The sequence below is a fragment of the Rhopalosiphum padi genome, chromosome 3 (genome assembly GCF_020882245.1).
Source record: "Rhopalosiphum padi isolate XX-2018 chromosome 3, ASM2088224v1, whole genome shotgun sequence".
Taxonomy (NCBI): Eukaryota; Metazoa; Arthropoda; class Insecta; order Hemiptera; family Aphididae; genus Rhopalosiphum; species Rhopalosiphum padi.
This window is the reverse complement of record NC_083599.1, coordinates 45,239,334-45,266,321: the sequence shown is the minus strand read 5'-3', so window position 1 is coordinate 45,266,321 and position 26,988 is coordinate 45,239,334. Positions and strand designations below refer to the sequence as shown.

At 28.9% G+C, this 26,988-nt stretch overlaps 5 protein-coding genes across 5 annotated transcripts; 4 read left to right on the top strand and 1 right to left on the bottom strand.

The window, feature by feature from the left end:
* LOC132925123 (piggyBac transposable element-derived protein 3-like) lies at positions 1-1,026 on the top strand. The gene has a single exon (XM_060989544.1). The coding sequence runs from the start codon at positions 1-3 to the stop codon at positions 1,024-1,026; it is 1,026 nt and encodes a 341-aa protein (XP_060845527.1).
* Positions 1,027-2,009: 983 nt separating this feature from the next.
* LOC132925121 (zinc finger MYM-type protein 1-like) lies at positions 2,010-5,362 on the top strand. The gene is made up of 2 exons (XM_060989543.1): positions 2,010-3,356; positions 5,009-5,362. The coding sequence occupies exons 1-2, from the start codon at positions 2,010-2,012 to the stop codon at positions 5,360-5,362; spliced, it is 1,701 nt and encodes a 566-aa protein (XP_060845526.1).
* An 8,225-nt stretch (positions 5,363-13,587) lies between these two features.
* LOC132925120 (KRAB-A domain-containing protein 2-like) lies at positions 13,588-14,434 on the top strand. The gene is made up of 2 exons (XM_060989542.1): positions 13,588-14,155; positions 14,361-14,434. Exons 1-2 carry the CDS (start codon positions 13,759-13,761, stop codon positions 14,432-14,434), a joined length of 471 nt encoding a protein of 156 aa, XP_060845525.1. The 5' UTR covers positions 13,588-13,758.
* Positions 14,435-14,450: 16 nt separating this feature from the next.
* Positions 14,451-15,347, top strand: LOC132925119 (uncharacterized). Its single transcript, XM_060989541.1, is given in 4 exon segments — positions 14,451-14,683; positions 14,750-14,879; positions 14,881-14,969; positions 15,067-15,347. Coding segments are annotated over 4 exon segments (714 nt in total). The 5' UTR covers positions 14,451-14,469.
* A 2,116-nt stretch (positions 15,348-17,463) lies between these two features.
* Positions 17,464-22,422, bottom strand: LOC132925118 (uncharacterized). The gene is made up of 6 exons (XM_060989540.1): positions 22,212-22,422; positions 21,196-21,387; positions 19,404-19,546; positions 18,912-19,222; positions 18,145-18,195; positions 17,464-17,824 (listed from the first exon to the last, which is right to left on the bottom strand). Exons 1-6 carry the CDS (start codon positions 22,294-22,296, stop codon positions 17,464-17,466), a joined length of 1,143 nt encoding a protein of 380 aa, XP_060845523.1. The 5' UTR covers positions 22,297-22,422.
* Between the last annotated feature and the right edge of the window lie 4,566 nt (positions 22,423-26,988).

The window sequence follows — 26,988 nt, the reverse complement described above, 5'->3', positions numbered from 1 at the left end:
ATGCGTGGTAAGCCAAATCCCTGGGGAATTAAGTTATATCTTATGTGTGGTGAGAGTGGTCTGGTATATGATTTTCTTCTTTACCAAGGATCTACCACTAAACTAAATTGTAATATACAAAAAGTATTTGGTTTAGGTGGTGCTGTGGTTTTAAAACTTACCATGCTATTAAAAAAAAACCGTCATTTTTTGTATATGGATAACTTTTTCACTTCTTTCAAAATATTACATGCACTACAACAAAATTACATATATTCTGCAGGCACAATCAGAGTAAATCGGTTTGCAAATCCGCCTTTTATCAGTGATAAAGAACTATCAAAAATGGGTCGTGGATCATCATATGAAGTGAGTTCTAACATGCATAATAGTAATATTGGATTAATCAAATGGTATGACAATAAGGCAGTGGTATTAGGGTCTAATTTCATAACCTCTGGGGTTCCTGATGACATAAAAAGGTATGACAAAAAAGAAAAAACTTACATTACTGTAAATAGGCCAGAAATTGTAAAATGTTACAACCAGTCAATGGGAGGAGTAGATAAGCATGATCAACTTGTAAGTTTTTTCAGAACATTCATTAAATCTAGAAAGTGGATACTAAGAATGATCACACATGCCTTTGACATGGCCTGTGTAAATAGTTGGTTGGAATACAAATTATATTGTAAACATATTGGCATTTATAAAACGATGGACCTACTGCACTTCAAGGAACGCTTAGGTGAAACCCTAATTTTAGTAGGTAAGACTTTGGTAAAGAAAAGAGGTAGGCCTAGCAATAGTCCATCACCATTATCAACTCCAGTTCGAAAACGAGTCAGGAATATTGATCAAAGACCATTTGAAGAGGTACGATTTGATCACATTGACCATTTACCAACAAATGACAATAGTAATTATCCTGTTCGCTGTAAAAATGAGGGGTGCAAGCTACGAAGTCCAGTAAAATGTACTAAATGTGGTGTTCATTTATGTTTTACTAAAAGAAATGAATGCTTCAGATTGTACCACATCAAATAAAGTTCCTAATTTCATACCAATTTGTGATATGTAAATTTATAAGACTAAAATTTGTTACTTATTTATGCTTATTTATTATTTTATTTTTATTTACCATGAACCAAATGTAATTGTAAAAGACTATTATGAACTCAAGATGAGATTCTATGTTATTTTTATTTTTATTTTATTTTATAATAATATTATTATTCTGAACTCAAGATGAGATTCTGTTATTTTTTTTTTTTTGTTATTATAAACCATATACTTTACCATCAAAATACCTATTTGATTAATTATATATTATAATAAAATTAAAATTAAAATAAATTCAAGATGAATGAAATGTTTTTTTTTATTTATTCTATAATTTTATTTAATAAAATTGTGCATAATAACAACTGTCAATCACTAAGTTATTTGACTCCCTTACCGACCAGTGGCCTCGTGGAAAGCCATAACTTTATTACCCATATGGCAAGTCCAAAGTTCACCAAATTGGTAATACACGTGATTTATACCCTAATATAAAGAAATAATGAAAAAAAAAATTTTTTGGAAAAAAAAAAAAAATTCAGGACTGAAAGGGTTAATTAAGTAAATATTAAAAAATAGTCTTGATCAAATAATTGTTAATTTAATTTCTAAAATGTGACAACAACACTTACATTGTTAGGTAGTATGTACTATGTACCTCCTATACTTAACTTTTAAATGTAAAAAGTAAAATCAATTTTTATTTTTTTATTAGAAATTTAGAAATTACTGCATTTTATTATTTTTATTAGATATAATTGATAAAATCAACGAAAATGGCATTAAATTATTTCATATAACATAATTTATCTTTTTTTTATATTATTTATATTATTATAAACTATTATGCAATAATAACCTGATTATGTATTTTAGTACCCGTACATAATAATGATCCGATAAACCAACTTCCAGTGAATCGTCTTGAACTCAGAAATCGAATAAGAGCTGGTCCATACCGCCCAATCATGGAATCTTATCCAAAAACAATGCAAGGAGCATCAGAAAGATCGTTTCAAAAATCCTGGTTTGAAAAATATGTATGGTTAGAATATAGTCCATCTAAAGACCTAGCATTTTGTTTTCCATGTAGGATCTTTAAGGGTAATAATTTAAACAGCAGTCAATTAGATGATGCATTTTCTAAAACTGGTTTCTGTAGTTGGTATAGAGGTATTAATCGTTTTAATAAACATCAAATTACTAAATCCCATATTTTTAGTACCCAAGCAATGGCTGATTACTTAAATACTACTTCTATTGATCAACAAATAGATATAAGTAGAAAAGAATATATTTCCAAATGTGAAAGTGATCGTTTGCACAATAGAAAAATTATGAAGCGTTTGATAGATATAACTTTGTGTCTTGTTAAAGGAGGAAGGCCTTTTAGAGGTCATGATGAAGGAGAAAAAAGTAATCAAAAGGGTTTATTCAAAGAAATAGTTAATATTTTTGCTAAATATGAAATAGTTTTGAAAGAACACTTTGAAAATGGCCCAAAAAATGCAAAATATACCAGTAATAGAATCCAAAACGACCTAATTAGTTCCATACATAATGTTCTTATTAAAAAAGTAAAAGCAGATTTACAAAATGTATATGTTTCAATCTTAGCCGATGAAACTAGTGATGTTGGTCATCATGAGCAACTTTCAATCGTTATACGATATTTTGATGATCAAATGAATAGACCTGTTGAAACTTTTCTCGATTTAGTACGGTTAGTTTCTGTTAATGCTGAATCTATATTCACAGCTATAAGTAATATTATACATTCCAAATTTGGTATAGGTTGGTCATCAATAATTGCTGTGTGTTTTGATGGGGCCTCTACAATGTCTGGTAATATAGGTGGGGTACAAAGAAAATTCAAAGAGATGAATGCAAACATTTTGTATGTACATTGCTATGCACACTGCTTAAATTTGTCATTAATTGATTCAATCACAAGTAATACAAGTAACAAAAATCAAGTAGTATTTAACTTTTTAGGATCTGTTCAATTTTTATACTCTTTCATTGAAGGCAGCCCTACTCGACATGCTATTTTTGAAAATATAGCTAAAGAACATGGGTCTAATCTTCAAACGTTTAAGTCATGCTCAACAACAAGGTGGGCATGTCGCTCAGAGGCAGTAAATGCTATTAAACATAACTATAGAGCATTATTAAAAGCGTTAGACGAAATAACAAAAAAGAGTTTGCTGCCAGATGTAAAAATGAAGGGCTTAGGACTTAAAAGTCAAATCAAATCATTCAATTTTATTTTTTGTATGAATATGATGCAACCTATTTTACAACTAGTTTTAAAAGTGAGTTCTTCATTACAAACTCCAAAGTTAGATCTTTTATCTGCAGTTAAACATATTCAATCTCTTAAGTCTTCACTAATTTCAATCAGAGATTCATATGATGAATTTGAATTAATTTTTAAAAATACAGAAAATGTTTGTATTAATCATAATATTATTATACCTCCTATTAAAAATAGGAAAATATCTAAAAAAAATAGATAATGCTACCCAAACACAGCATATTTTTAAAACTAAGTTTGATGAAATGAGAGTGAATGTTTACAATACAACTTTAGATACATTAATAAATGGACTGGACTTAAGATTTAAGCAAGAAACATTAGACATAATAAATATAATAGGTAATCTTGTGAATTTGGATATTAAAATGGAAAATTATAACACAGAATTTGACCTATTGAATAAATATTTCCATATTTCTAAAGAATCATTAATTTCTGAGATAACCCTTTTGAAACAATTAGAAGATACTCCTAAAGGTACTTGCTCTGGTTCAGTTTATAAGTGGCTTGATTGGTTAAACAAATGTGATCGATCAAATATTTTTAATAATTTTTTTCTGTGTTTAAAAATGTTTGTTATTATCCCCGTCACGAGTTGTGGTTGCGAGACGAGTTTTTCTAAACTTACCATTGTTAAAAGCAAACTTAGATCTACCATGACACAAGATAGACTAAATGCATTATTGTTTCTATTTGTTGAACAAGAATTAACTTCTTCTGTAAATATTGAGAGTGTAATTGATGAATTTAAAAATGTATTACCTATAGAGCGTAGATTAGTATTATAAGTTTGTGAAAAAAATGTATATTAATATAAATATATATAAATTAATAAGAGGTTTTATTGTTTTCTTTACAACCATATGTTATTACTTTAATTATTATTTTTTAAATATATACTTTATATTATTATTAATGTTTGTTTATTTTATCATATTATAAATAATATTATTAACTATAGGCTTGTGGAAAAGTTACACCTTAAGTGGCTTAGTACCTTACTGTACAACTGTTTATCCAAATAAACAATGCAACTTTAATTTTGATACCCAATAGCAAGAATAGTAAAACTATGGGCTGGGTTTAATAATGAATTTGAAGAATGGGCCGAATTAATCTCTTGCTGCCCCTGAAACCGGAGTCTGCGCACGCCTATGGTCATAGCAAAAGCATCATCGGCGACAAAAACGTATGGAAGAATCTTATTACTGCGTCGCACTTGTTGAGGTTCAGGAATGTTTAGTGATTGATTTTCCATAATTTTTCCAAAATCTGAGTGACGTATTACTCCGGCGTCAGATATTCTTCCGTTTAATCCTACGTCCACCATCAAAAACTCATAATTAGCGTTTACTAAAGCTAATAACACAATACTAAATGTATGTTTGTAGTTATAATAAAATGATCCAGAGTCTGGTGGTTTTTTTATTGTCACATGTTTTCCATCTATAGATCCCAGACAGTGTGGGAAATCCCACTTTTCTTCAAATTCATCAGCGATTGTTTTCCATTCATGTGAAGTTTTTGGCAACTAAAAATTAATAATAATTAATTAGGTTCTCAAATAAAAAATACTTAATTAGCTTTATACAAAATCATACATCGTTTAGATTTTATTTTATTTTATTTTTGAATTTGTTATTTTAGGATAATGATACAGATTTTCAAACTGTTAAAAATAAACCAGCTAAACGAAGTACAGATCAACGTGATGAACTTATATCATTAGCCTGTAAACGTTTGTGCGAACCGGAAAGTGAAGAATTACAAATAGCTAAAACATGGGCTAATGAATTATTAAAAATGAATAAATCTCAACAAATGTTTGCCAAAAAAGGGATAGCTGACATTTTATTTGAAGGACAATTGGGTACATTGAACCGTGATTCTATTCAAATCAATACTATTTCAAGCATTGACGTATTTTGTTTTTTAATAAATGGATTCACCAAAGTTAAATTTCATCGAAACATTCATCATCCGTTCTTAAAAAATTTTTGAAATCATTTCTTTCAAAATTGCGCAACTCTGTTAATAGCTTCTCGTGAGTATATTGTTGTCTATTTTTCAACCACTCTTTTGACCAGGTTCTTTGTTGTTTTTTTTACCTTTTTTGGTTTTTTTTTTTTCATCAAGTGACAAGGCAAGAGCAATAGCAATTATCGCGTTCTCTTCGCTAAACATTTTGACCGAAACTGAACAATATATTAAATTATTTCAATTGAAACATTTATTGATTTAAATATTGAGCAATAATATTGATCGTGTATGGACCGCTTTAAATATGAAGTATATATGAATATATTACTAAATATGAGTGCTAAAAAAAGCAAATTCAAGTTTTTAAATTTTTTAAATGACCTATAGCACCACAAATAGATTCAGATGAAGATTTTGGATCATTGCTTATAGAATCAAAAACATTTATAAACCCTGACCACTCATAACTACTGTATGTAAAATTTTTGAACGTGAAGACTATCTAGTTTGAACGAATTGAGTAATTCGTTTACCTACAATATTATCTACAACATTAGTACGCGAGATGAAATTGTAAAAAAAAGCAGCGATACCAGTTATATTAGCATAAAATATACGACATTTAGCATTTATAATACAACTCTGTTGCAATACCAAATTTAATTTATGAGCTAGACAGTGTGTAAATAAAGCATCAAGAGCAAATTCTTTAACTCTAGCCTGTAATCCTGTTAAATGACCTGACATTACACATGCCCTATCATAACATTGGCCAACTAATTTATATTCCACATCAAACTCATGTAAAACAGAATAAACCAAATTAAATAAACCTTGAGCCGTGCGATCTTCACTAACATTATGAAAACCCAAAAAACGTTCAACTTATTCAGATTTATCTGTAACATATCTAATTACAATTGAACACTGTGTTTTTTACTGATATCTGTAGTATCATCAATTTGAATAGAATAAAATTTACATTGCCTAATTTCATTTTTTATTTGATTTAGAAATACACGAAATTAAATCATTTTATATGGACTTGGACAAACCTGAAAATGTGTTTTTTATACTTTTATAATGATTTTGTATTTCTTGAGAACGCCTAACACAATATGCATATCAAACAAATCTTTAAAATTCCCTTTTTTTAATGACCACGAAATGCTAGCTCGTTTTCTCAAAATCAAACCAAATTAATTAAGTGATCAATAAATAAACGATTCAACCTCACAATTTCATTATAATTTTTTTTTAAACAAATTACCATGCTCATTAATAATGTTTACTATAGTAAAACTATTTTTTTCTAAATTATTTAATCCAAAATGGTTATGAATATGTTCTTTTGATGATTGATGTATTTGAATACTCCTAGATAATTTTTTTAAATCACAATAACCAATAGTATTCCAAACAGACTGAATTTTACCCAATAACAAACGGCCTACAAAAAAATTTTTGTAAATAATGACTTCCGCATAACCATGAGTGTTGTTCATAAAAATTTAAATTGAATGATCTACAAAATACCTTACTTGATTTTTGTCAGGAGTCAAAACTGACAAAACCGAAATAGGCCTACCTACTTCGTCTGTCATTGGATTCATAATGTTAAATAAAAAACACGTCAACACGCGTAAACAAATTTAAACAAAAAAGCACGACACGCGAAAAAAAATTTAAACGAATTAGCAGGACTGCACGAGCGACGATTCGAACATGAGAGATATAAACTAATAATGAAATCGGTTTCATCAGGCACTGTGACAATAATAACGGTTTATGATTATCCAATAATGTCTATATGTTGTTGTTGAACGTGCCGCAGACATGGCTGCGGGCTGACCATAGTACCACATCTATTTTTAGTATCAGAAGCAATGAAAAAGTCGCCTCACTATGATCATTGCGCATGCGCAATTCAGCTTATTTAACAGTTGCGTACATTCGCATGTGTGTGTAATTAATGTACACAAGTTACAATTCTGAGGTGACGTTAAACGGTGCCTCTCTGACGTCATCGGAATTCAAGTTCTTCTAACCATACCAACGCATCTTATCAACTACAAACTCACCTAAATACTCTCTCACAGTAGGTTCACCAACTGGAAAATAAAAATCAATGAATCCAAGTCCTCTTTTGTGACTTTCTCACTTAGACCTCTAAACTGCTCAGCTGTAACAATCAACAACATCACCATTCCTCACTCGACAGAAGTAAAATATCTTGATCTTACATTCGACAGACTCCTTACCTGGTCTTCCCATCTTAAAGACAAGCGTAAGAAACTTAATTCCAAACTTCACCTGCTAAGATCACTGCTTCGTTCGAACCTTACCCTACCCATAAAAATTATTCTCTATAAAACTCTTCTTCAACCAATATGGACATACGGTATAGTAATCTGGGTTTCCGCTAAGAACTCGAACAAGAGAACTATACAAGCTTTCCAAAACATCACTCTTCGTTTAATCACTGGTGCACCCTGGTTCGTTTCGAATGAGACCCTAAACTCCGACCTCAAATTACCTTCCATCGACGATGCAGCTGCTATCTACTACAAACGCTTCCGCGCCAAACTTCAAGATATTCCTAACCAATTAATCAATGAGTTAGCTTCACTAACACTTCCAGGTAACCCAACCAGACGCCTCAATAGAAAATGGTGCCGTGATTTCATAATTAAGTTAAAACTTATAAATGTAAGAGGTGTCAAAAATGTGTGATTCCCTCCTCATGCGCTAATATTCCTGTTAATTGACTGTAAATTTATTATTATTATTTATTGTACTATGTATAGATCGTAATTCTTCAAATTAAGTCAAATATATTAAAAAAAAAAAAACTTTATTTGTTTTATTAACAATAATAATTATACATAATTCATCTCATTATACCATATACAGCAAATTATATCTTTTATTTTTTTATAGTTGCTCGAATATGCGATCTAAATATTATATGATTGTAGTCTGTAGACCACATATCCGAGGAGCATCAAACTATTTAGTTTATATCTTTAATTTAATAATAACATATCTTATTAATATACCTATATAACAGTGGTCTGGTTAGTTTTGGTACTCCGGGTGCTTCAAAAATTTTATCAAAATTTAGAGAAAAAAAAGCTGTATAAATAGGTAAGAAGTTTTATCAATAATATTTTAATAATGAATATTATAATATAATAATAATCAATATAATAATCAATATTGTAGCTAACTCAAAAAATACCATAGAGTTTATGTGGGTCCCGTCACATACTGGTATCAAAGGCAACGAAGAAGTCGACCTACTAGCGAACCAAGCTATATTATCCACTGAATCAACTGTTATAAATTCGCTACCATATAAAGACCTATCTAGAATAATCAACCTAATCTCAAACAAACAGTGGCAATCACAATGGGACCGCATCTCGGATAACAAATTAAAAAATATAAATAAAACCATACAGAAATGGCGATCCCCCATAAACACAACCCGTAAAGCAGATATCGTCACAACTAGAGCCAGAATTGGCCACACACATCTCACCCATTCTTTCCTTTTTAACCATGAAGAACATCCAACCTGCCATCATTGTGACCTACCAATGACAATTGAACATCTCACACTCAGCTGCACCAAGTACAACAATGAACGAAGCATCTTAAACTTCCTCACCAACATCGAAGAAGCACTCGGGGAAACCAACACCGATGCCATCTTCAACTTTTTTAATGCCATCAAAGTATCCAACCTATTATAAAAATCTACAAATACTACTGTTTTACCTATTTATCTAACATTACTATCTTACTTTATTTATCTACTTATTTTGTTTAATTTTCATGTTACTATGTACATAAGACTGTATCATTATTTCTAATCTTTAATCTACCACTGTAAACCTTTTCAGGCTAATGACCGCCGATGTCGAAGCCTTATTCTTAATAAAAAAAAAAAAAAAAAAATATTCATAAATCCTAGCTATAACCTAAAATAATATATAAGTCATCAAATATAAACTTAAAACAATTGTTTTTAGTTATGTCATAAGATCATCGTATCCTATTATTTTTTAAATTCTTGGACAATGATTTCCAAGAAGTGATATTTAGATCATTAATGACAAAATGATTGTGGTATTCTAAAAAAGTTATACTTGTAATACAACAGACGTTGTTAATTTCATTAAATACTTATTCATTGAATTTATAACATGTGGATGACACTAACAAACAATTTTTGCTGCCAGCAGCCTGCACCATTGCCACCACATCAATGTTTACAAAATTTTGCAGGTGCACGGCAACAGCAGCAGCAGCCACAGTCGCAACACCAGCAGTTCAGAAAAAAAAAATTTGCATATAGTAAGTTTAATAGCTTATTAAATTTCAGTTTAGATAATTCATCTAGATTAAAACGTAATTATAATTTATTACAGAATGTTCTGTATTTTAAAGTTGGCCACAGGGCCAACATTTGCTGGTGGCGCTGGCGTAATAGGACAGATGGCGAGTAGATATTAAATAATTTTGTTAATTTATAGGCAATAGCATTAAAATAATGTTTTAAAGTCATACACTGTAGGCAGTAATGTAGTATTGAGCAAAAACAACTACGATTTATCAATGATTAATTCTAATTACGATTATATGTATATCCATAGACCACAGTGTAAAACTACTATAACTCCCAAATTTCATTTAATACTTATTCATTGAATTTATAACTTTCTTATTATAAAAGTCAATAATTTTAAATATATTTTAGAATTTTCATATTTCAAATGAAAAGGTACTTAAAATGTATTGATTAATCAATGTTTCAGTTAGGTCCCGGTCACCAGCGCCTGCACCAGGGGTTATGAACTTATACCTATTGAACACCGTTCTTAAATAGTAGTTGTGGAGATTAACACAAAAGCGCTAGTAGTCAGTTTTTATCACATTATATTCATGGCGTTTTGCCGATTTTTTCAATTTTTCATTTATTTAGTTATATCATAGATAAAGAAAATAATATATAATAATATCAATGTCAAACGAAAATGGCAACATTTTCGTTGTCTATGGTTAGTTATTACTTTGTAGTTTTATACATCCCAACGTCAGAACAAGACAAGTATTTTTTTTATTTTTTTTATTAGAAAAGAAAATGTACAATCTGTAAATATATTAACAATAAGTAATTATGATGGTTTTTATGTACAAGGCTTGATGACTTGAATGAAGAGGGTATCCAGTGACACTACTTCAAATGTTTTATAAATAATTTTAGGAAGGATGGAGGGGGGAGGCGGCAAATTGGAAAGTGCCTATAGGCGGAAAAACCTTAAATACGCCACTGCACGTATCTTTATACACATATATATTATTTTTGTATGTGTCAGTATACTATACAAAGTATTCTAGTCCACACACGGCGGCTCAACCACGAGGTATGCCGGCCGAACGGGCTATCGGCAATTGCGGATAATAATATTCAAAAATCGATCGGCGGCGACACGCAAACGCGGTCAGTAGCAGCCAGCAGCCATCTCGAATCCTAAACGTGGATCAAACGCACACAAATTAACGACAACTGTGTGTACCGCGTACGACGAATCAACCACGAGATTTTCTGCGGCCGAATGTGAGACGAGCAAGTCATGTATTTTGTCATGCGTAAAAGACAAACGACCATAATACCATGATAGACAAGATGTCAAGATGGACAACGGCCGTGTTAATAATTGAAGCAGCGCAAACAGCACTCCAAGTGTTTAGTGTTTGGAACTACAGCAGCGGCGGTGGCGGCTACTGCTGCTGCTGCTCAAGATCTATAAAGAAGAGGTTAGCCAGTTGTTGTCAATGAACCGTAAAAGTAGTGCGGGGTAATGATATCTGTGACGTAGGCAATAGACTTCAAAATATCGAATTGTTATCACTAATAACTTATTATACAAATTAAAATTGTTAATTGCTGGTCGCCTGGGTCCAAGATCTATTAAGAATCTTCTTCGTAGATCTTGTGCTGAATCTACCCCACGACTAAATAAAATAAAATTCATATTAGCTATGTTTGGAAATGTTTATTTTCAATGAAATATAAAATCATGATAGTATAAGCCAAATGGTTTGCGATTTTGACGAAATTTGTCAAAATAAATAGGGTAAACAGATATTCTGAATGCAATTTACTCTATGTGAATTAATAAATTAATAATCGATCTTAAAAATTATTAAATAATAATTAATGTAAGTATTGTTAAATATTAATTTTGTATTTACATAATACAGACCGTCCGTACCTACTTTTAATTTATATTTGCAAGTTAAGTGTTAGTAGGTATATAAGTAAGTATATTATCATTATTTTTCGTTTTAATATCAAATTTTGTCATAATTTTAACTTCAAGTGTCTAAAAAAAAAAATTGTGCCTATGTATGTTTCATAGGTGGTAGGTACATATTCTAGCTGTATCTATAATGCCTGGTACTATGTGCGCAGTTGCATGCTGCAAAAATAGTTTAAAAATTATAAAAAGTTTGGCAAAAAATATTTCCTATCACACCTTTACCAAAGACTCTGAATCAAAGTGTTTAAAAACTTGGATTTTGAGAACCAAACGAGCAGACAAATTGTATGCAATATGTATGTATAATTATTTTCATTTCATTTTAATTTAGTGAGATAGATCTCTGAAACCGAAGAGCTGATTTTGTTGTTTGGGGTCTTGTTATATTCACATTGGCTAGGAAAAGTGCAGTGAAGAATTTCAGAACTTTATCTTTTATATTTAATTCATTACAGCTTCAAAAAAACATTTTTTACACACATTTTATTGGGCGTTTTTTATGTTTTTCAGCTTTATAGCTTTGTAGTGAGTTAACGATTGAAAATAAAGTTCTGAAAATCTTCACAGCCAATGTGAAGCCTAGCCAACGTGACTTTAACAAGACCCCAAATAACAAAATCCATTCTCAAGTTTCGGTAATCTAAAATAACTATTTTTTTAACTGAAATATTAATTAATTTTTTTTGAAAATGTTTAATCTCATATTTTGTATCTACTTGATAATCCCTTTTTAATGAGCTATCAACCAACTTTTAGGTATAATAGTTTTGGAGAAAAGTTAAAAAATAGAAATTTTGAGACTGTTTACGCCAACGTTTTTGTGGATTCAAATTGTTATACCGCTTGGGTGTGATATCGGATCTCTCTCATTAATATTTTATGTTAAAGCTAGCTTAATTATCCAGCTACTCATTACAACTGAGTTACATTTTTATCATTTTCCTATTTATTGAAAATTCTTGAAGTTTTAAAAATTCAGACTTTTTTCATTTCAATTACCATACTTACTTGATTAAAAATCAAGAAAGTAAAATTAAAATGTATTAACTGAAGTTACTAAACATTTCACTTCTAAGTTTGATCACCATCTTAAGTTTTTTATATTAATCAGATTGAAAATGTACAATATCAATTTCTAAAATTATTAATTAAATAAATAATAATTTATAGTAAATTAAACCTTTCTATTAGCTTAGAGGGCTTAGACTATTTAGAATCCTGACTCTTATAATTTGCTAATTAGGAATTTTATATTATTAGATGTTTTTGTATTTGTAAAATATTTTGTTATGTAATTATTATTATTTATTAAGATACATGTTTGTCTAGATACGCTAAAAAAAATAAATGGTGTAGTGTGTAGTAACTGGTGCTAATAGTTAACCATCATGTTCATCATGGGAAACTTTAAATGTTTTAAGTATTATTTATTATTTAAGTAGATTATATGTATAAACACAATTTAGAGGACTAAAATGTAGTGTAGCTCATAGGTACTTCTAATGCACTTATAAAAAATTGCGCTTATGTATTTTTAATATTTTTATACACATAAAAAGTAAGTTATGTAGGATCTTGTATTAAATTTTCAAAAATTTTGAACCATTTATGGAAAAAAAACAAACTAAATACTTGAATATTTGTCATGCCTATGTTACCGGAATAGATGAAAATTCAGGAATTGTCGGCATATCCTAGTCATTGTTGACAATGGCTGAAAAGATTAGACAATGTTGGATATTTCGTAGTTTTATCAACATTTCCGTATTATATTAGGCAATGTTATAAATCCGAACATCGAAAATAAATAATATGTCGAATATCGACACCGCGCTTTATCGGTAATCGATCTGATTATGGAACATAGCTATCTATATTATTACTTATTACTTATCCTGTTTTATGTTATCGTTTTTAACCCAAAGTGACTGTACACTGTACAGTACTGTTTGTGCATTAACTAATAACATTGTTATTTTTTTCAACAAACTCCTTAAAAATGGATTTAAATGAAATGCGCATACAATTTGATAATGCAATTCTATTATTAATTGAATCGAAACGTAACGACAACAATTTTTAGATATGCAATCACAGAGTGTAAATGATTTCCGATTTATAATGAATTACCAAGACCATCTAACAAAGTTCGTTGTACTTAAACCATTAAAAACAAAACGTGCGGAAGAAGTTGCACATAATTTACTAGATATTTATACAACATTTGGAGCACCAGCCATACTGCACTCAGACAATGGAAGAGAGTTTGTTAATAATACTATAAACGAACTTCATGCTATGTGGGGTGATGTAAAAATTGTTCATGGAAAACCTCGACATAGTCAGAGCCAGGGCTCTGTCGAACGCGCCAATCGAGATGTGGAGGATATGTTGGCTACATGGATGGCCGAGAACAAAAGTAGTGATTGGCCGTCTGGATTAAAATTTATACAGTTCCGAAAAAATCGCGCTTTTCATTCAGGTAAGAATTATTTAAATAATTATATTTCTTATAATATTTGTACTATTTGTAACTTTTTGTACTATTTTTGACTGATTAATTTTCGTATAACGCACGTCTATTATGTTATTAGAAATAAATAAAATAACAACATATACGACAATTAATAACAAATTTTTTTATAATTTTTTCAATGATAATAATTTTTTTAAATTTTAATAAAAAGTTGGCAACTTCGCATCTAATTTCACGCGCAATCGTAAAAAACATAATATTACCTTTATACATTTAATAAGATAACATTTTTAGGTATTGGAAGATCACCGTATGAGGCAATGTTTGGATGTTCAGCTCGATTAGGTGTAGCGTCAATAGGTTTACCTATGAATGAAATAGACTGCTTACAATCTGAAGAAGATATTGAGAATATTTTACAAGTTTGTGAAGCTCAGAATGACCATCTTGGTTCAGATTCACTGGACTCTGAACAATGTCATACTACACAAGTTGAAGAAAATGAACCAGGAACTGAAAATAACTCAGAACTTAGTACGAAACAATAAAATTAATGTCTACTATAGTGTATATTTTATTTTAATATAAATAATTTTATAGTTAATCAACGACAGCAGAAAATTCAACACGAACGAGCATTATCTGTTAAATGTTTAGAGAAACAAGCGAAAAAAATGGTAAAAACATCTAATTCAAAATACCCTGAATTTGAAGTAGGAACATCTGTGCGTATCTATTCCTGATGTTGACCGAGCTCGTGGCTCTCCACGAAATGTATTGGCAGTTATAACTGATGTGAAAGATAATTTATATAAATTATGTAAGCATTAATTGTATAATTATTTTAAACAACTTAATATAATTTAATATTTTATTATATTATTTTTTTTTATTATTTATTATTATTATTTTTATAGGTACAGAAAATGGATTTCTGAAACATAAATATACCAGGACAGAAATCAACCCATGCAAGGAGAAGCTTCTAGATCTTGAAACGGTTGTAAGCAAATTGAAAGAGGGAGGAGAAATAACTCTCCGTGAAGCAGCTGCCTTTAACAGCATTTCTGGATCCCAAGGTTTTACGATATGCCACTGTAAAACACAGTGTAAAACCAATAGATGTGCTTGTCGTGCATCTACTAGATTATGTAACTCTAAGTGTCATAACAGTCTACCGTGTAACAATAAAGATTAAGATTATGATTTATAATAAATAGCTAATAAGTATTATAATTTATAATATATTATTATTATTATAAAGATTAAGAATTTAAGATTATGATTTATCCTAAATAGCTCATAAATAATATAATATATTATTCGATTTTTAATATTATCATCAATGCCTTCTTTCATTAGGAATTGTCATAAATGACTAGATATTGACGTTAATTCCTTACTAAATCAGGCCTTATCGTTATTGACTAGTCATTGTCAACACTGACTGAATGTCAACTTTTCCGGTAACACCTATATGTAGCTCAAAAAGAGTTAAAGAATTTTGAAAATTGTATTAAAATAAAAATAATAATATAATCATTTGGTGAAAATTTCAAGTGATGTATAATGTTATTTTATTTATTTACGAGTATTATTTATTTTAAAATACAAGTATTACAAAATATCAAAAATTGTTTGAGGAGAAATAATTATTTCATGGGTGAATATCTAAGGTTATAAAAATGTGTAAACTTCAAATAATCATAAAAAATGAATTCGGTTTTATGGTAGATTTTTTTTTTTTTAAAGCTAAAAACCAAAGAACCTTGTATTACATTTTCAAATCTTAGATAATAAAATAACAATTTTATGAATTTCTATTAACAAAATAGCTTGTACATTTTTGAGATTTTAATGAATTTTATCAAAATACTAACTTTAAACATAAGTAAAAAAAATTGTGCCTTAGTATTTTTTTTGTTATTTTATAATTATTAATATTTTGTAAAAAGTAATTCAATTTTAATTTATATTGATGAATGTTGAATATATTGGCTGCACAGTTACATGTTAAATTAATTTGTTTATTATAATATAATTTAAATGTAATGAGATCGTTTTGCAATTGTAAAAGTATGCTGCGAGTTAATTATTATATGTTTGATACGTCTCATTACAGTTAAAGGTGAATAATAATTTTAATCGCTCTCGACAGTTGTTAAAGAAATACCTACATAGTCTAGTGAATTGTAATGTGCACACGATACAGTCGTAGGTACAACAGCAGTACAATAAAATTGATAAGCTATTTCAGCTTGTGTTTTTATCAAGCCATCTTTGTGTGAGTTTAGTCTATAGTAATTTAAAAACAACATAATTATAATATAGGTAAATATTACATCATCAAGCATTAAATCTATAATACACAAATATGATAAAATTTAAAAATTACACTATGCGATATTGGATGAACTTTTTTGGTAATGTTATATCTTTGAGTTTATGTCACATGAGTCGAGTATAGAATATTCAGGGTAATGGTTACCTTTCCTTTATTTACTTTTGATATACCTACTTCTATTTCTAATAATCCAATATATCAATATTATTACATTTCATTAATTGTCTACCAGAAATGAACTAAAATGTTACATATTAAATATTTACAACTAAAAAAATTACGACGGTCAAACAAAAAAAAATAAACAGTTCGTATAATAATACGCATCGGTTTCAACCTTCTTTTTGAAATACAATTTAATTTAATTACTAACTATTTAGTAAATGCTTAAGAAAATAGAATTATCAGTCCTATTTGAAAGAGGGAAGGGGTGAAGTACTTAAGAAGCCTTTTATACATTATACTACCTTTTAAGTATTTGATTCACATAATGCTTATTATGGCTTAAGTTTAAAACATCTAAAAGTAAATTAAGAAAAAATAATTCTAAAATGTCTCTATATTGGCATTGGATGAAAATAAAAGTAACAAAGTATAATAATATGTTCTATAAAGTTCTGATTTATTGAATATCACATACAAATTTTAAATTTGTTTTTAATTTTATTCGATCCAATAAAACTTCTTAATAACATAAATAATTCTTTTTTTCAGTAGGTATCTTATTTTTATAATATTTTGTTTTAATATTATTATCAAAATTAACAAAATAATATCTACAAGTCTAATTTTATTATAGCTAAAAAAAAGTTGATAAATGTTCGTGTATACTCACTATAAAATAAATAAAATACCCATTTTGTTTATTGTCGAAAATTTTTATTTTGAACTGTAGAATATTTTTATAATAGATAAAATATAAAATAATATTATGCTGATTTGCAACAAATACTTCAAATAAAATAGTTAATTAATCTATAAATAATTTCGTAATTTGGTCCCATAAGCCAAGTGGTTTTATAGAACCCGTTTTATTATTGTGCCCACGATTAACAAGAATTAAAGAAAACGGATTAATGCCCGCCAACACTGGAACATCGGTTTTAGATGTTGACTTCACACTTGATGCCGAGCGCCTGCGTCTTATTTGCATGTGCTTGATTTCTAATGATTGACGTAACCTATTTTTATCCTCGGTTGTTGTGGCCGTGTTTGTGCTATCATCTTTTTCATTCATAGCTAACTGTGAACCATGGAGAAACATGACTGAACCTCGTCCGCCATCTCCGCCATCTCCACCAATTATGTAAGATAAGGCATGTCGTTGTTCCCTTTTTGAGTAAATAAAAAAAAATTGATTAAAACAGCAACGCATTCAATGGTTTTTTTAGTACCGCTAATCAAATAGTATTATATGTATAGTTTATTATTCAATTACTAAATATCATCCATAATACCCCTTGGACCAGTCTTGTAAAAAATACTTTTATTTTATATGAATATGTATTCGAATAAATGAGAATTAAGGTATTCAGAATACATATTCGAATATTTAAAAAAGTATTCTTATAGCAGGTATTCGAATACTTATTTTTTCTGCTAGCCAGTCAGTTTTGGAATGGTTGGAATTAACGGTTAAAAATAATAATACATCAATACAAGACAAAAACCACATGCGATACGGGCCATACGGGATAAAACACTACGGTGTTTAAAATTAATATAATCAAATCATGGACCTATTATATTTCGTTTAATTAATTAAATTAATATCCATAATTTATAATTTTCCCGATTAATAATAGAAAAAGGTCTTGTTATAAATTTAAAACTATTTTTCTGGTTTGAAAAAAAGTATTTAGAATACGTATTTGTATACTTTTTCAAAAATATATTTAAAATAGTTTCCAAATACAAAAACAGTATTCAAATATAACTATTTAATTTTAAGTTAATATAACTACGAATACATTTATTTGAATACTACATACAAGACTGCTTTGGATATACGACATCACTTTTTCAGCCCATTATTATTGATGGACAGTCTATTTTATTATTTTTCCACCAAACCATTCATAAAGTCACTTTAATTGTTAATAATATTACTGATAATATATTATTATAAACCGCAAGTACTTAAAAGAGAAATTTGATTTTAAAATACAGTGCCCAATGATCCGTTGAGTCGTTGTTGCGCAGTAGAAAATTCTCTACCGTATAAAACCATTATAAATAGTACTGCTTATAGCAGTAGTGAGTTTTACTAAACAACTATTGAACTACTTCTACAGCGTACTTCAAATTTAAAAATTACTGTTATAGGCAATAGTACTAGACATGTCACTGTGATATAGGTACTATATTTATTCTAAAATACTATATATATATATATAAGTGATGAGGCGTTTTCGTTACTAGACTAACCTTTTTCCTCTGGAATGAAATGGGTTGGGTCGATTTCCAAAATTTTGAAGGATGTAGCCCCGTCTCTCGAACCGCTTGGATATTGATTCTATTGACTCAGTAGTAGTCGTCGTATCAGCCAGAGTTGTTGCTTCAAACTTATCGACTCTAGTCTTGTTAAAAAATAGCAACATGGACCCATTTTTAGACTGGGGAATCTTCATCTTTGGGTGGGAAAGTATGTTTAACAAGCCTTTACACGAATCGTTCTCGCTAACCGCCATCCGCAATGTAGTGGAGCTTTCATTGCCTGTCTTGTACAACTGCGATGAATGAGGATGAGATAATGAAAAAAAATTAACCAATATTATTTAAGCAAGCTCAGATTAAAGGAAATTACATTTTTAGCCAAAAATGGACTAATTATGCAGTTAAATTGAAAAATGGGATAATCGATCTGATTATTAAGTAAATTATTAATGAATTTAAATAAAATATACTTACAGCACACCTGTGATCAGGGTTTCCCGTCTTGTTAGGTGTTCCATCATATAACGCTATATACTCGTACTTCATACGTCCATCGTTGGTGTCTTCTGTTGGCGAAAGTGATTTTTCCAGGCAGTAAAAATTCAAATATTCGATCCCTGAATAATGTGCCCGCAACGATAAAACAAATTATAAGATCTCAATAAATATGGTGTGGTGTGAATGTATAATATTAAATTACAGTAGAAACCGTTTATAATAACACCGGTTGTAGTGACATTGTGTGTAATGACCTTAGATTAAAGGTCCCGGCAAAACTTCTATATTGTATGTACTAATTTGTATCAGTTATTATGACGTCTATATAATAACTATAAGGATGTTATGACGATTATTTTTGGTTATATTGGACCAATATTTTATCTATAATGACTTTACTTTAACCTTGTATTTTTACCCAGTGATTGTACTTTGTGCTTCGACCAACGGATCAAGGCGTAATAAAATGTATAAAAACTTATTTTCGAAAAAGTTTGGTGCTAAATATGATCAATAATATTGAAAACAAAATTGAAACGAATATCAGCGTATTAGATGGTATATATTACTGATTTTTAAAGCTAGGGAAAAAGTATCAGAAATTACAATTCGAAATTGTTTTCATCACGCTGGTTTCAATAATGCAATATTATAATAAGCGGTCCAAGGAGAACAATAAGTTCCCAAACACAAATGAATATGTTAACTTTAATAAATGATGTGCTAACTTCAGAACCATTAAGTAATCAAGAAATTATTTCTTCATTGATTAACCAACCCGGAGAACCCGAGGAAGACGATAATGGTGAAGAAACTGATATTCCCGATGAAGATTTATCAATGCAGAAAAAATGTTAGCAAATTATATGGCTCTGAATAACGTAAGTCCAAAGATAAATTTGAAGAACTAGAAAAAAAATAGAGCGTGATTTTTTTACAAAATTCAATTTAAATATGTATATAATTAAATTTTTTTATCGTTACTTTTTTTTCTATATTATACATTGCATAAATAAATAATAATAATAATATGTATTGAAATTACAATTTTTTTTCTCGTTATTTTGGTTATAATATAATGATAACCGGTTATTATGACCCATTTTCTTTGGTCCCTTGAACGTCATTATAAACGGTTTCTACTTTATACATTAATTACCTTATTTGAAGAGAGTTACAACTGTCAACCAGTATCAGGGATAATTTGTGGATCTTGAATGTAATATAATATATTATATTTAAACTATTGAATGTCTTTAAAGTTTGATAAAAAATATATGTGGTTTAAAAACTAATTAATTCGTTGGTTTAAATTAATGGAGTAGCTTCGTTAATATTATAAATTTAATAATAATATCGTATAAGTACTTTTTATGTCTTGTAAAATCATTAGAAAATAACATACAAAATAAAAAGATCTATATTTACAATTTGTATTTATTATTTTTTTAAACTGAACATTTTTAATTAGGTACCTACATGATTATTTATTTTTTATTTTTGTAACAAGTATTAAGTGCGGCATCATCAAGTATGATATTGAACTTTTTAGCTGGATGTTACATACTCGTACTGGCATATATATGATATTTTACGGAAAATGTGAAATATTGGAAAATTGTATATTGCCTTGATAATATTAATTTTCAATTAAATAATTCACGTTATTATGTGTTTTATTATTATTATTAAACATGAAAAGCTCTCCTAATTACGGCTACAGAGCAGAATCCTTTATTTCACCAAAATTATAATTTGATATACTTACCCTGTTTTTGGCAACGTTGCTCGACATTTTCTATACTTGTAAACCACAGGCTGAATGATTGTCTCATTTTGCCACTAGAATTGTAGTTGATGTAGGCACAACCACCATTCAACGTCGTATTCGAATTTGTCACGCTTACTTGATATACCGCAGATTCAAGTGATGGGCATCCATTTAAGATTTTTGGAGTGACTATAATACACAATAAATAAAAGTTAATCAGTTGGTTTGATTTTTATGATGGTTTAGATAGGGGTATCATGAGAAAAATTATTTTAGTTTTATTATTTTTCGAATAAAGTGACAACGCTCACATTTGTAACCGATGTGTTGAGTTCTTTTCTTTTTTTTTTTTAAACTCAATTTAAAAAAAAAAAATGTTTAACTCAATGTTCTACAAACTGCGATCGGCCTACCGCGGACAATATTACATCACCAAAACAATATTACACACGTTTGCTGCAGTGAATGTATGGTAAATTCTTAATACCTATAATTTATTTGTGTTATTTTTTTCTAAAAGATTAAACCGAAATGTGATATAATTATACGAATGGAAATATTATGAGGTATTCTTAAATACATTTTATTAGTTCATTCGAAAAATAATAAGTTTATTAGCAGTTATTTTAAGTTAAACCAAACCATAATGGAAAAATATTATCGTGTACCTATTATGTAATATCATATATCCGCACCGCCGCGGTGAACGAATAGTCACGAATTTAATATATAGGTACACGAATTTTAGTTGTATCATTGTTTTAGACTCTATTCTAAAAGAGGTATTTTTTGATTATTTTAATGACAATTATATTCAGTTTACTACCATAAAATATGTTGAAGTGTAAAAATCTAACTATTTTTAGTACTTCAAAAGGTGATGGAACACATATCATCGCAAATTAATACTTTCATCAAAATTGTAAAAATGTTTTTCATAAACAATAACCAGAATAATATTACAGTTATAATGTAACAAAAAATGAAATGAGAAAATTAATATATGTATTTACCTCTTGGCAAATTAGTTTGCGTGTCGGCTCCGCCACTGATAATACTGATGATGGTTGTTATCATAAAAACAGCTATTGGCATCATAGTGTTGCCTTTTTGTTACTGCAAGTCGAGAAAACAAAGAAATAATATCAGAAAAACAAATGGCGTGAATAAAATTAAATATCCGGATAGTTGAAAAAACGTGCTAGGAAGACTGGCGTAGTAGCGAACAAGGTGGTGTGTGGAATGCGCACTGGTTGTGATACACCACCCGAAAAATAATTTTATACGCCAACTCGATGGCGGTAGTGGTGGTAGCTGTTTCCCACCACCTCCGGCATTTAGAAATAACATCACAGGCTTGCAGCCCTACCGCTCGCCAAACAATAATAAAAGAATTTGTACCCGCACGCACACGTTCGGTGCTCATACGCATGATGTCGAAATTCAGACGACAATACATTTTCTAAAACGCAGCAGCAGGTCGTTATTATTTAAGCCATAAACTGTTTATGGAATTTAAAACGAAATTCCGATAAAATCTTACCAACTTAATATTACTACTATTATTATTTCAATAACAATAACTTTTGGTTATAAATATTTTAAAATATATTTATATATATATATAATATATATACAGATATTGGAAAAAATAATTACATAAAATGTATTTATTTAGTAATTTGTTTTATTTTAAATTAATCTTAACTTTTCTGGAATTTACTTATTCAATTGTTTTAATTTTAATAGAAATGAATAAAAGCCAAATTAAATCTGAAAACGTTCTAAATGGGGAAACAATATACCTAATATAAATCGAAGTTTATTTGAAGAAAATATTAATTACAACTTAAAAATAAGTACCTATATTGATGTCCGGACCATGTATAGTGTACATCATCAAGCCAACATCACACTTTCCATAAAATATCCACGGAAAACAATTTTCTATCTACAAAATATCATCAAATGACTTGAGTCTAGATTAAAATTCCTAAAATTAATACATATTACTATTACAATTACCTACCTATATATATTATAGAATTAAAACCTATGTAAATAACAGACATCATATTGAGAAAAACACTGTTAAAGAGTTCTCATAGGTCTCCACACGAGCCTGCTCAGTAAAGCCCATTTATACTTTTAAAATAAATGAAAATAAAAAAATATTAAAAAACAATAATTGTTTTTGAAATAATGTGTAACTTACGTTAAATCGATCATCTGGTATATTTATTATTCTAATATAATTACTCTATTGTTTCCTCCGACCTGCACGCAGGGGTGGCTCCAGAGACTTGGTGAGTAATTTTATTTGTCCTTATTATTATTGGTATTTTCGTAATCCATATAGAAATGTGTTCACCACTCACTATATTGTTTTTTATATCATATTATTGTGTGTACGCTAATCGCCACATTTTCTTTCTTTATTTATTATACACGCGCGAATCGCTACGTTGAGATTATATTATTATTATATATATTTGGCGTCATAATCTGTCGCTATATTATTAGGTATTCATTTATATCGTTCTAATTATACCTATATTTATAGGTGTGAATTTTATTTGGTACATAGACATAGGTAGCAGCTGTCCAACAGTGTACCGACAAAGCCGTGAGTTATTTATTGTATTGTTATTTTTACATATTATTATTATTATTATTACTATCACTGGTTGTGCAAAACCGGCATTTTGGTTGGGCTTATTATATAATATATTAATATCCATTTATTTACCTTTTTTTTTATTCGAGTTACCTATCTGTTTACTAGTTATAACACTTATAAGTTTACACACACCACCCACACTCTAGCACTCATAGGATTTGCTCAGTGACCATGGCAACTTCCTGTTGAGTACTATATACAAATATACTATATACATGATATAGTTTACACTGGTCAGTCGGCGTGGAGTGGCGTACGAAGTATTTTGATTACCAGAGCGATTATAAATAATTCATCCTTACCATCATTATTACCGTTCACCCTTCTTAACCACCCTTAATTTTGAATAAGATATTATTTTGTTTTATATTTTTTTAAGGTTAAATTAATAAAAATATAATAATATAAATAATTTTAGAAAATTCTAAAGAAATAATGTTAATAACTGTCAAGTTTATCTAATACATAAAACATACTATGTGTTAGTAGTGTCTGCATTGCAGACTCTGCAATGCTTTGTAATTTTTTCTAACATCATACTAAACATGAAGTCGTTTAAATTAGTAAAAATATTTTTCTGCTCTTATTCAACAGAAAAATCATATTATTTCAGTATTCAACCAAACATTATTTGGTCAGTGTCCCATCTACCTGGTCAGTAATCATACAAGTTATTTAATGTGAGGCGACTTGATGGCGCCGGTCGAGTATTGATAATACAATAACGTCTATAAAACTGTCAAAAATAAAATACAGCCAGTACAACCATATATTATTTGTTCAATATCCCACCTATCTGATCAATAGTTATGCAGGTTATTTAATGCGAGGCGACTTGATGGCGCCGGTTGTGTATTGATAATACAATGACGTCTTTAAAACTCAAAAATAAAATACAGCCAGTACAACCATATATTATTTGTTCAATGTCCCACCTATCTGATCAATAGTTATGCAGGTTATTTAATGCGAGGCGACTTGACGGCGCCGGTCGTGGATTGATAATTCAATGATGTCTTTGAAACTGTTTAAAATAAAATATAGGCAGTATAACCATTTATTGTTAGGTATGTCTTTTATATAGATGTATACATCTGACCAGCATTTCCATAGGCTACCCTCTACGGTACAAACTGTCAAAAATGCATTATCGTTATTAATATAATGGAAAAGTGTGTATAGTAATAATAATAATACCACCGATTTTATAATGTGAACAATACTAAATGCCATTAATCTTATCAGAGTAGAAAAAGAACATCTGCCGTACTCGCATTCCACGTTAGTCGAAAGAATTTATCTTTGTGTATTTTACAAAATAATGTACACATTGTAGTTTATGTCAGTGTTAGTGTATTTTTGTAAGTCTTTTATGCTCATATCCAGTAAAAACGTTTGGCCACTTCAGGATGGTTTTTAAAATATGGGGCACCACAATTGTATCTCCCAAATACCGATGTGAATACTTTTGTATTAATATGAAATACTCCTATACTATTGTATGCTTCTATACTTATATAAGTGATGTACATTTATTATTTATTTATACGGGAACCCCTTAAAATTCATCTATTCTTTATTTATAATACTGACAAATATAATTTTCAAGAAGACTGACAAGCTGTTGGAAACTGCTCAAACGACCTACACCTCACTTTAGTTTATAATTGTATAACTTATATCAAGAAATTTTAATTTTACTACTTATAAACTCGATACAACTAAAAACACATTAAATGTCGTTTTAATACATGTAGTTTTTGTCAACTCGGGTCACACATAGCCACATAGGGTTGCCACTTCTTCGGGTTTCATTCAGATAATCCAGTTTTACATATTACTATTATTTAGTTTATTTCCCCAGAAAATAATACTGGGATTCACTGAGTAGGTAATCTCGTGTGTAGGACCAGGAGTTATTATGTGTACTCAAGTATAATAATTATTAGTAACATATTTGAATAGTTTTTTTTTAAATTATTGATTATATAATAAAAAGAAAAATATATGTCTACTGTCCCATAAAAATCATAATTTATAAACTTGAGATGCTAATAATTAGGACATAAAACATTAGTAGAAATTATAAATTGTAAATAATATAAATTCACAAAAAACAATACTATATATTATGTTTATATGGTATTTTATGTTAACAAGCTATTGTTAAATACACAAAGAAGCCACTTCGTAAAGTCCATCTTAAACCTATGTAGTGGTAATGTGTGTAAGTGAATTGATATTAAGTTTAGAATTTTTGTACCAACAAATTCATATTGTTTTATGAGGCCACAGTATTGCATAATATTTTTAGCGAGCCTGGTTCCAACACTATGTCATGGGGATTGTGGTCTGTGAATTATTATGTTTTTTTAAGAAAATGAATGCTGATTTCAAATTTAATTTTTTGATATTTAGAACATTAAAATCTTTATATAGTTGTTTTGTAATGTATGTTTTATCATAATTTTAAGTGATCTTAAATAGGGTATTTTGACTAGTTTATAATCGAGAGAGAGCGTTATCATAAGACCTTCCCCAGCCTATCTATCAGTGCTAAGTAAATTAATCTTAAGTCTTTCCTATTTAAGCTATCTGAAAATTCTTTCATTATTTGAATAATTTTTCTAGTTTTTTCTGATATTGAATTAATTTGTTCGTTTCATGTTTGACTGTTTAAGCACATTTTAATATCCGAATATTTAAAGTTATTCATAATATTTATTTTCTGACATTGGCAATTTATATCGTAGCCCGTAGGTATTACAAGTATTATCATGTAGTATGAAATCTTTTTTGTTTGGTAACGTATTTGTTTTCCATAAACGTAATATTATACTAATTTTTTCATAATTTAAAAATCAATTATTTATAATGAGCTAGTGTTCTATGATTTTTAGATATTTTGTTATAGTTTTAAACAACTCTTCCTATGTATTTTCAGAGCAAATTAACCCTTAACTTGGCAAGCATAAAAATATTGAAATGAAAATTTTAAAGTATAAAATTATGTAAATTCAACATAAAAGTAACTTTAACATTTAACATTTCAGTAACTTAAAACTTAAACTTTTAACATAACAATTCAGACTCATTTTGATATAGAACAG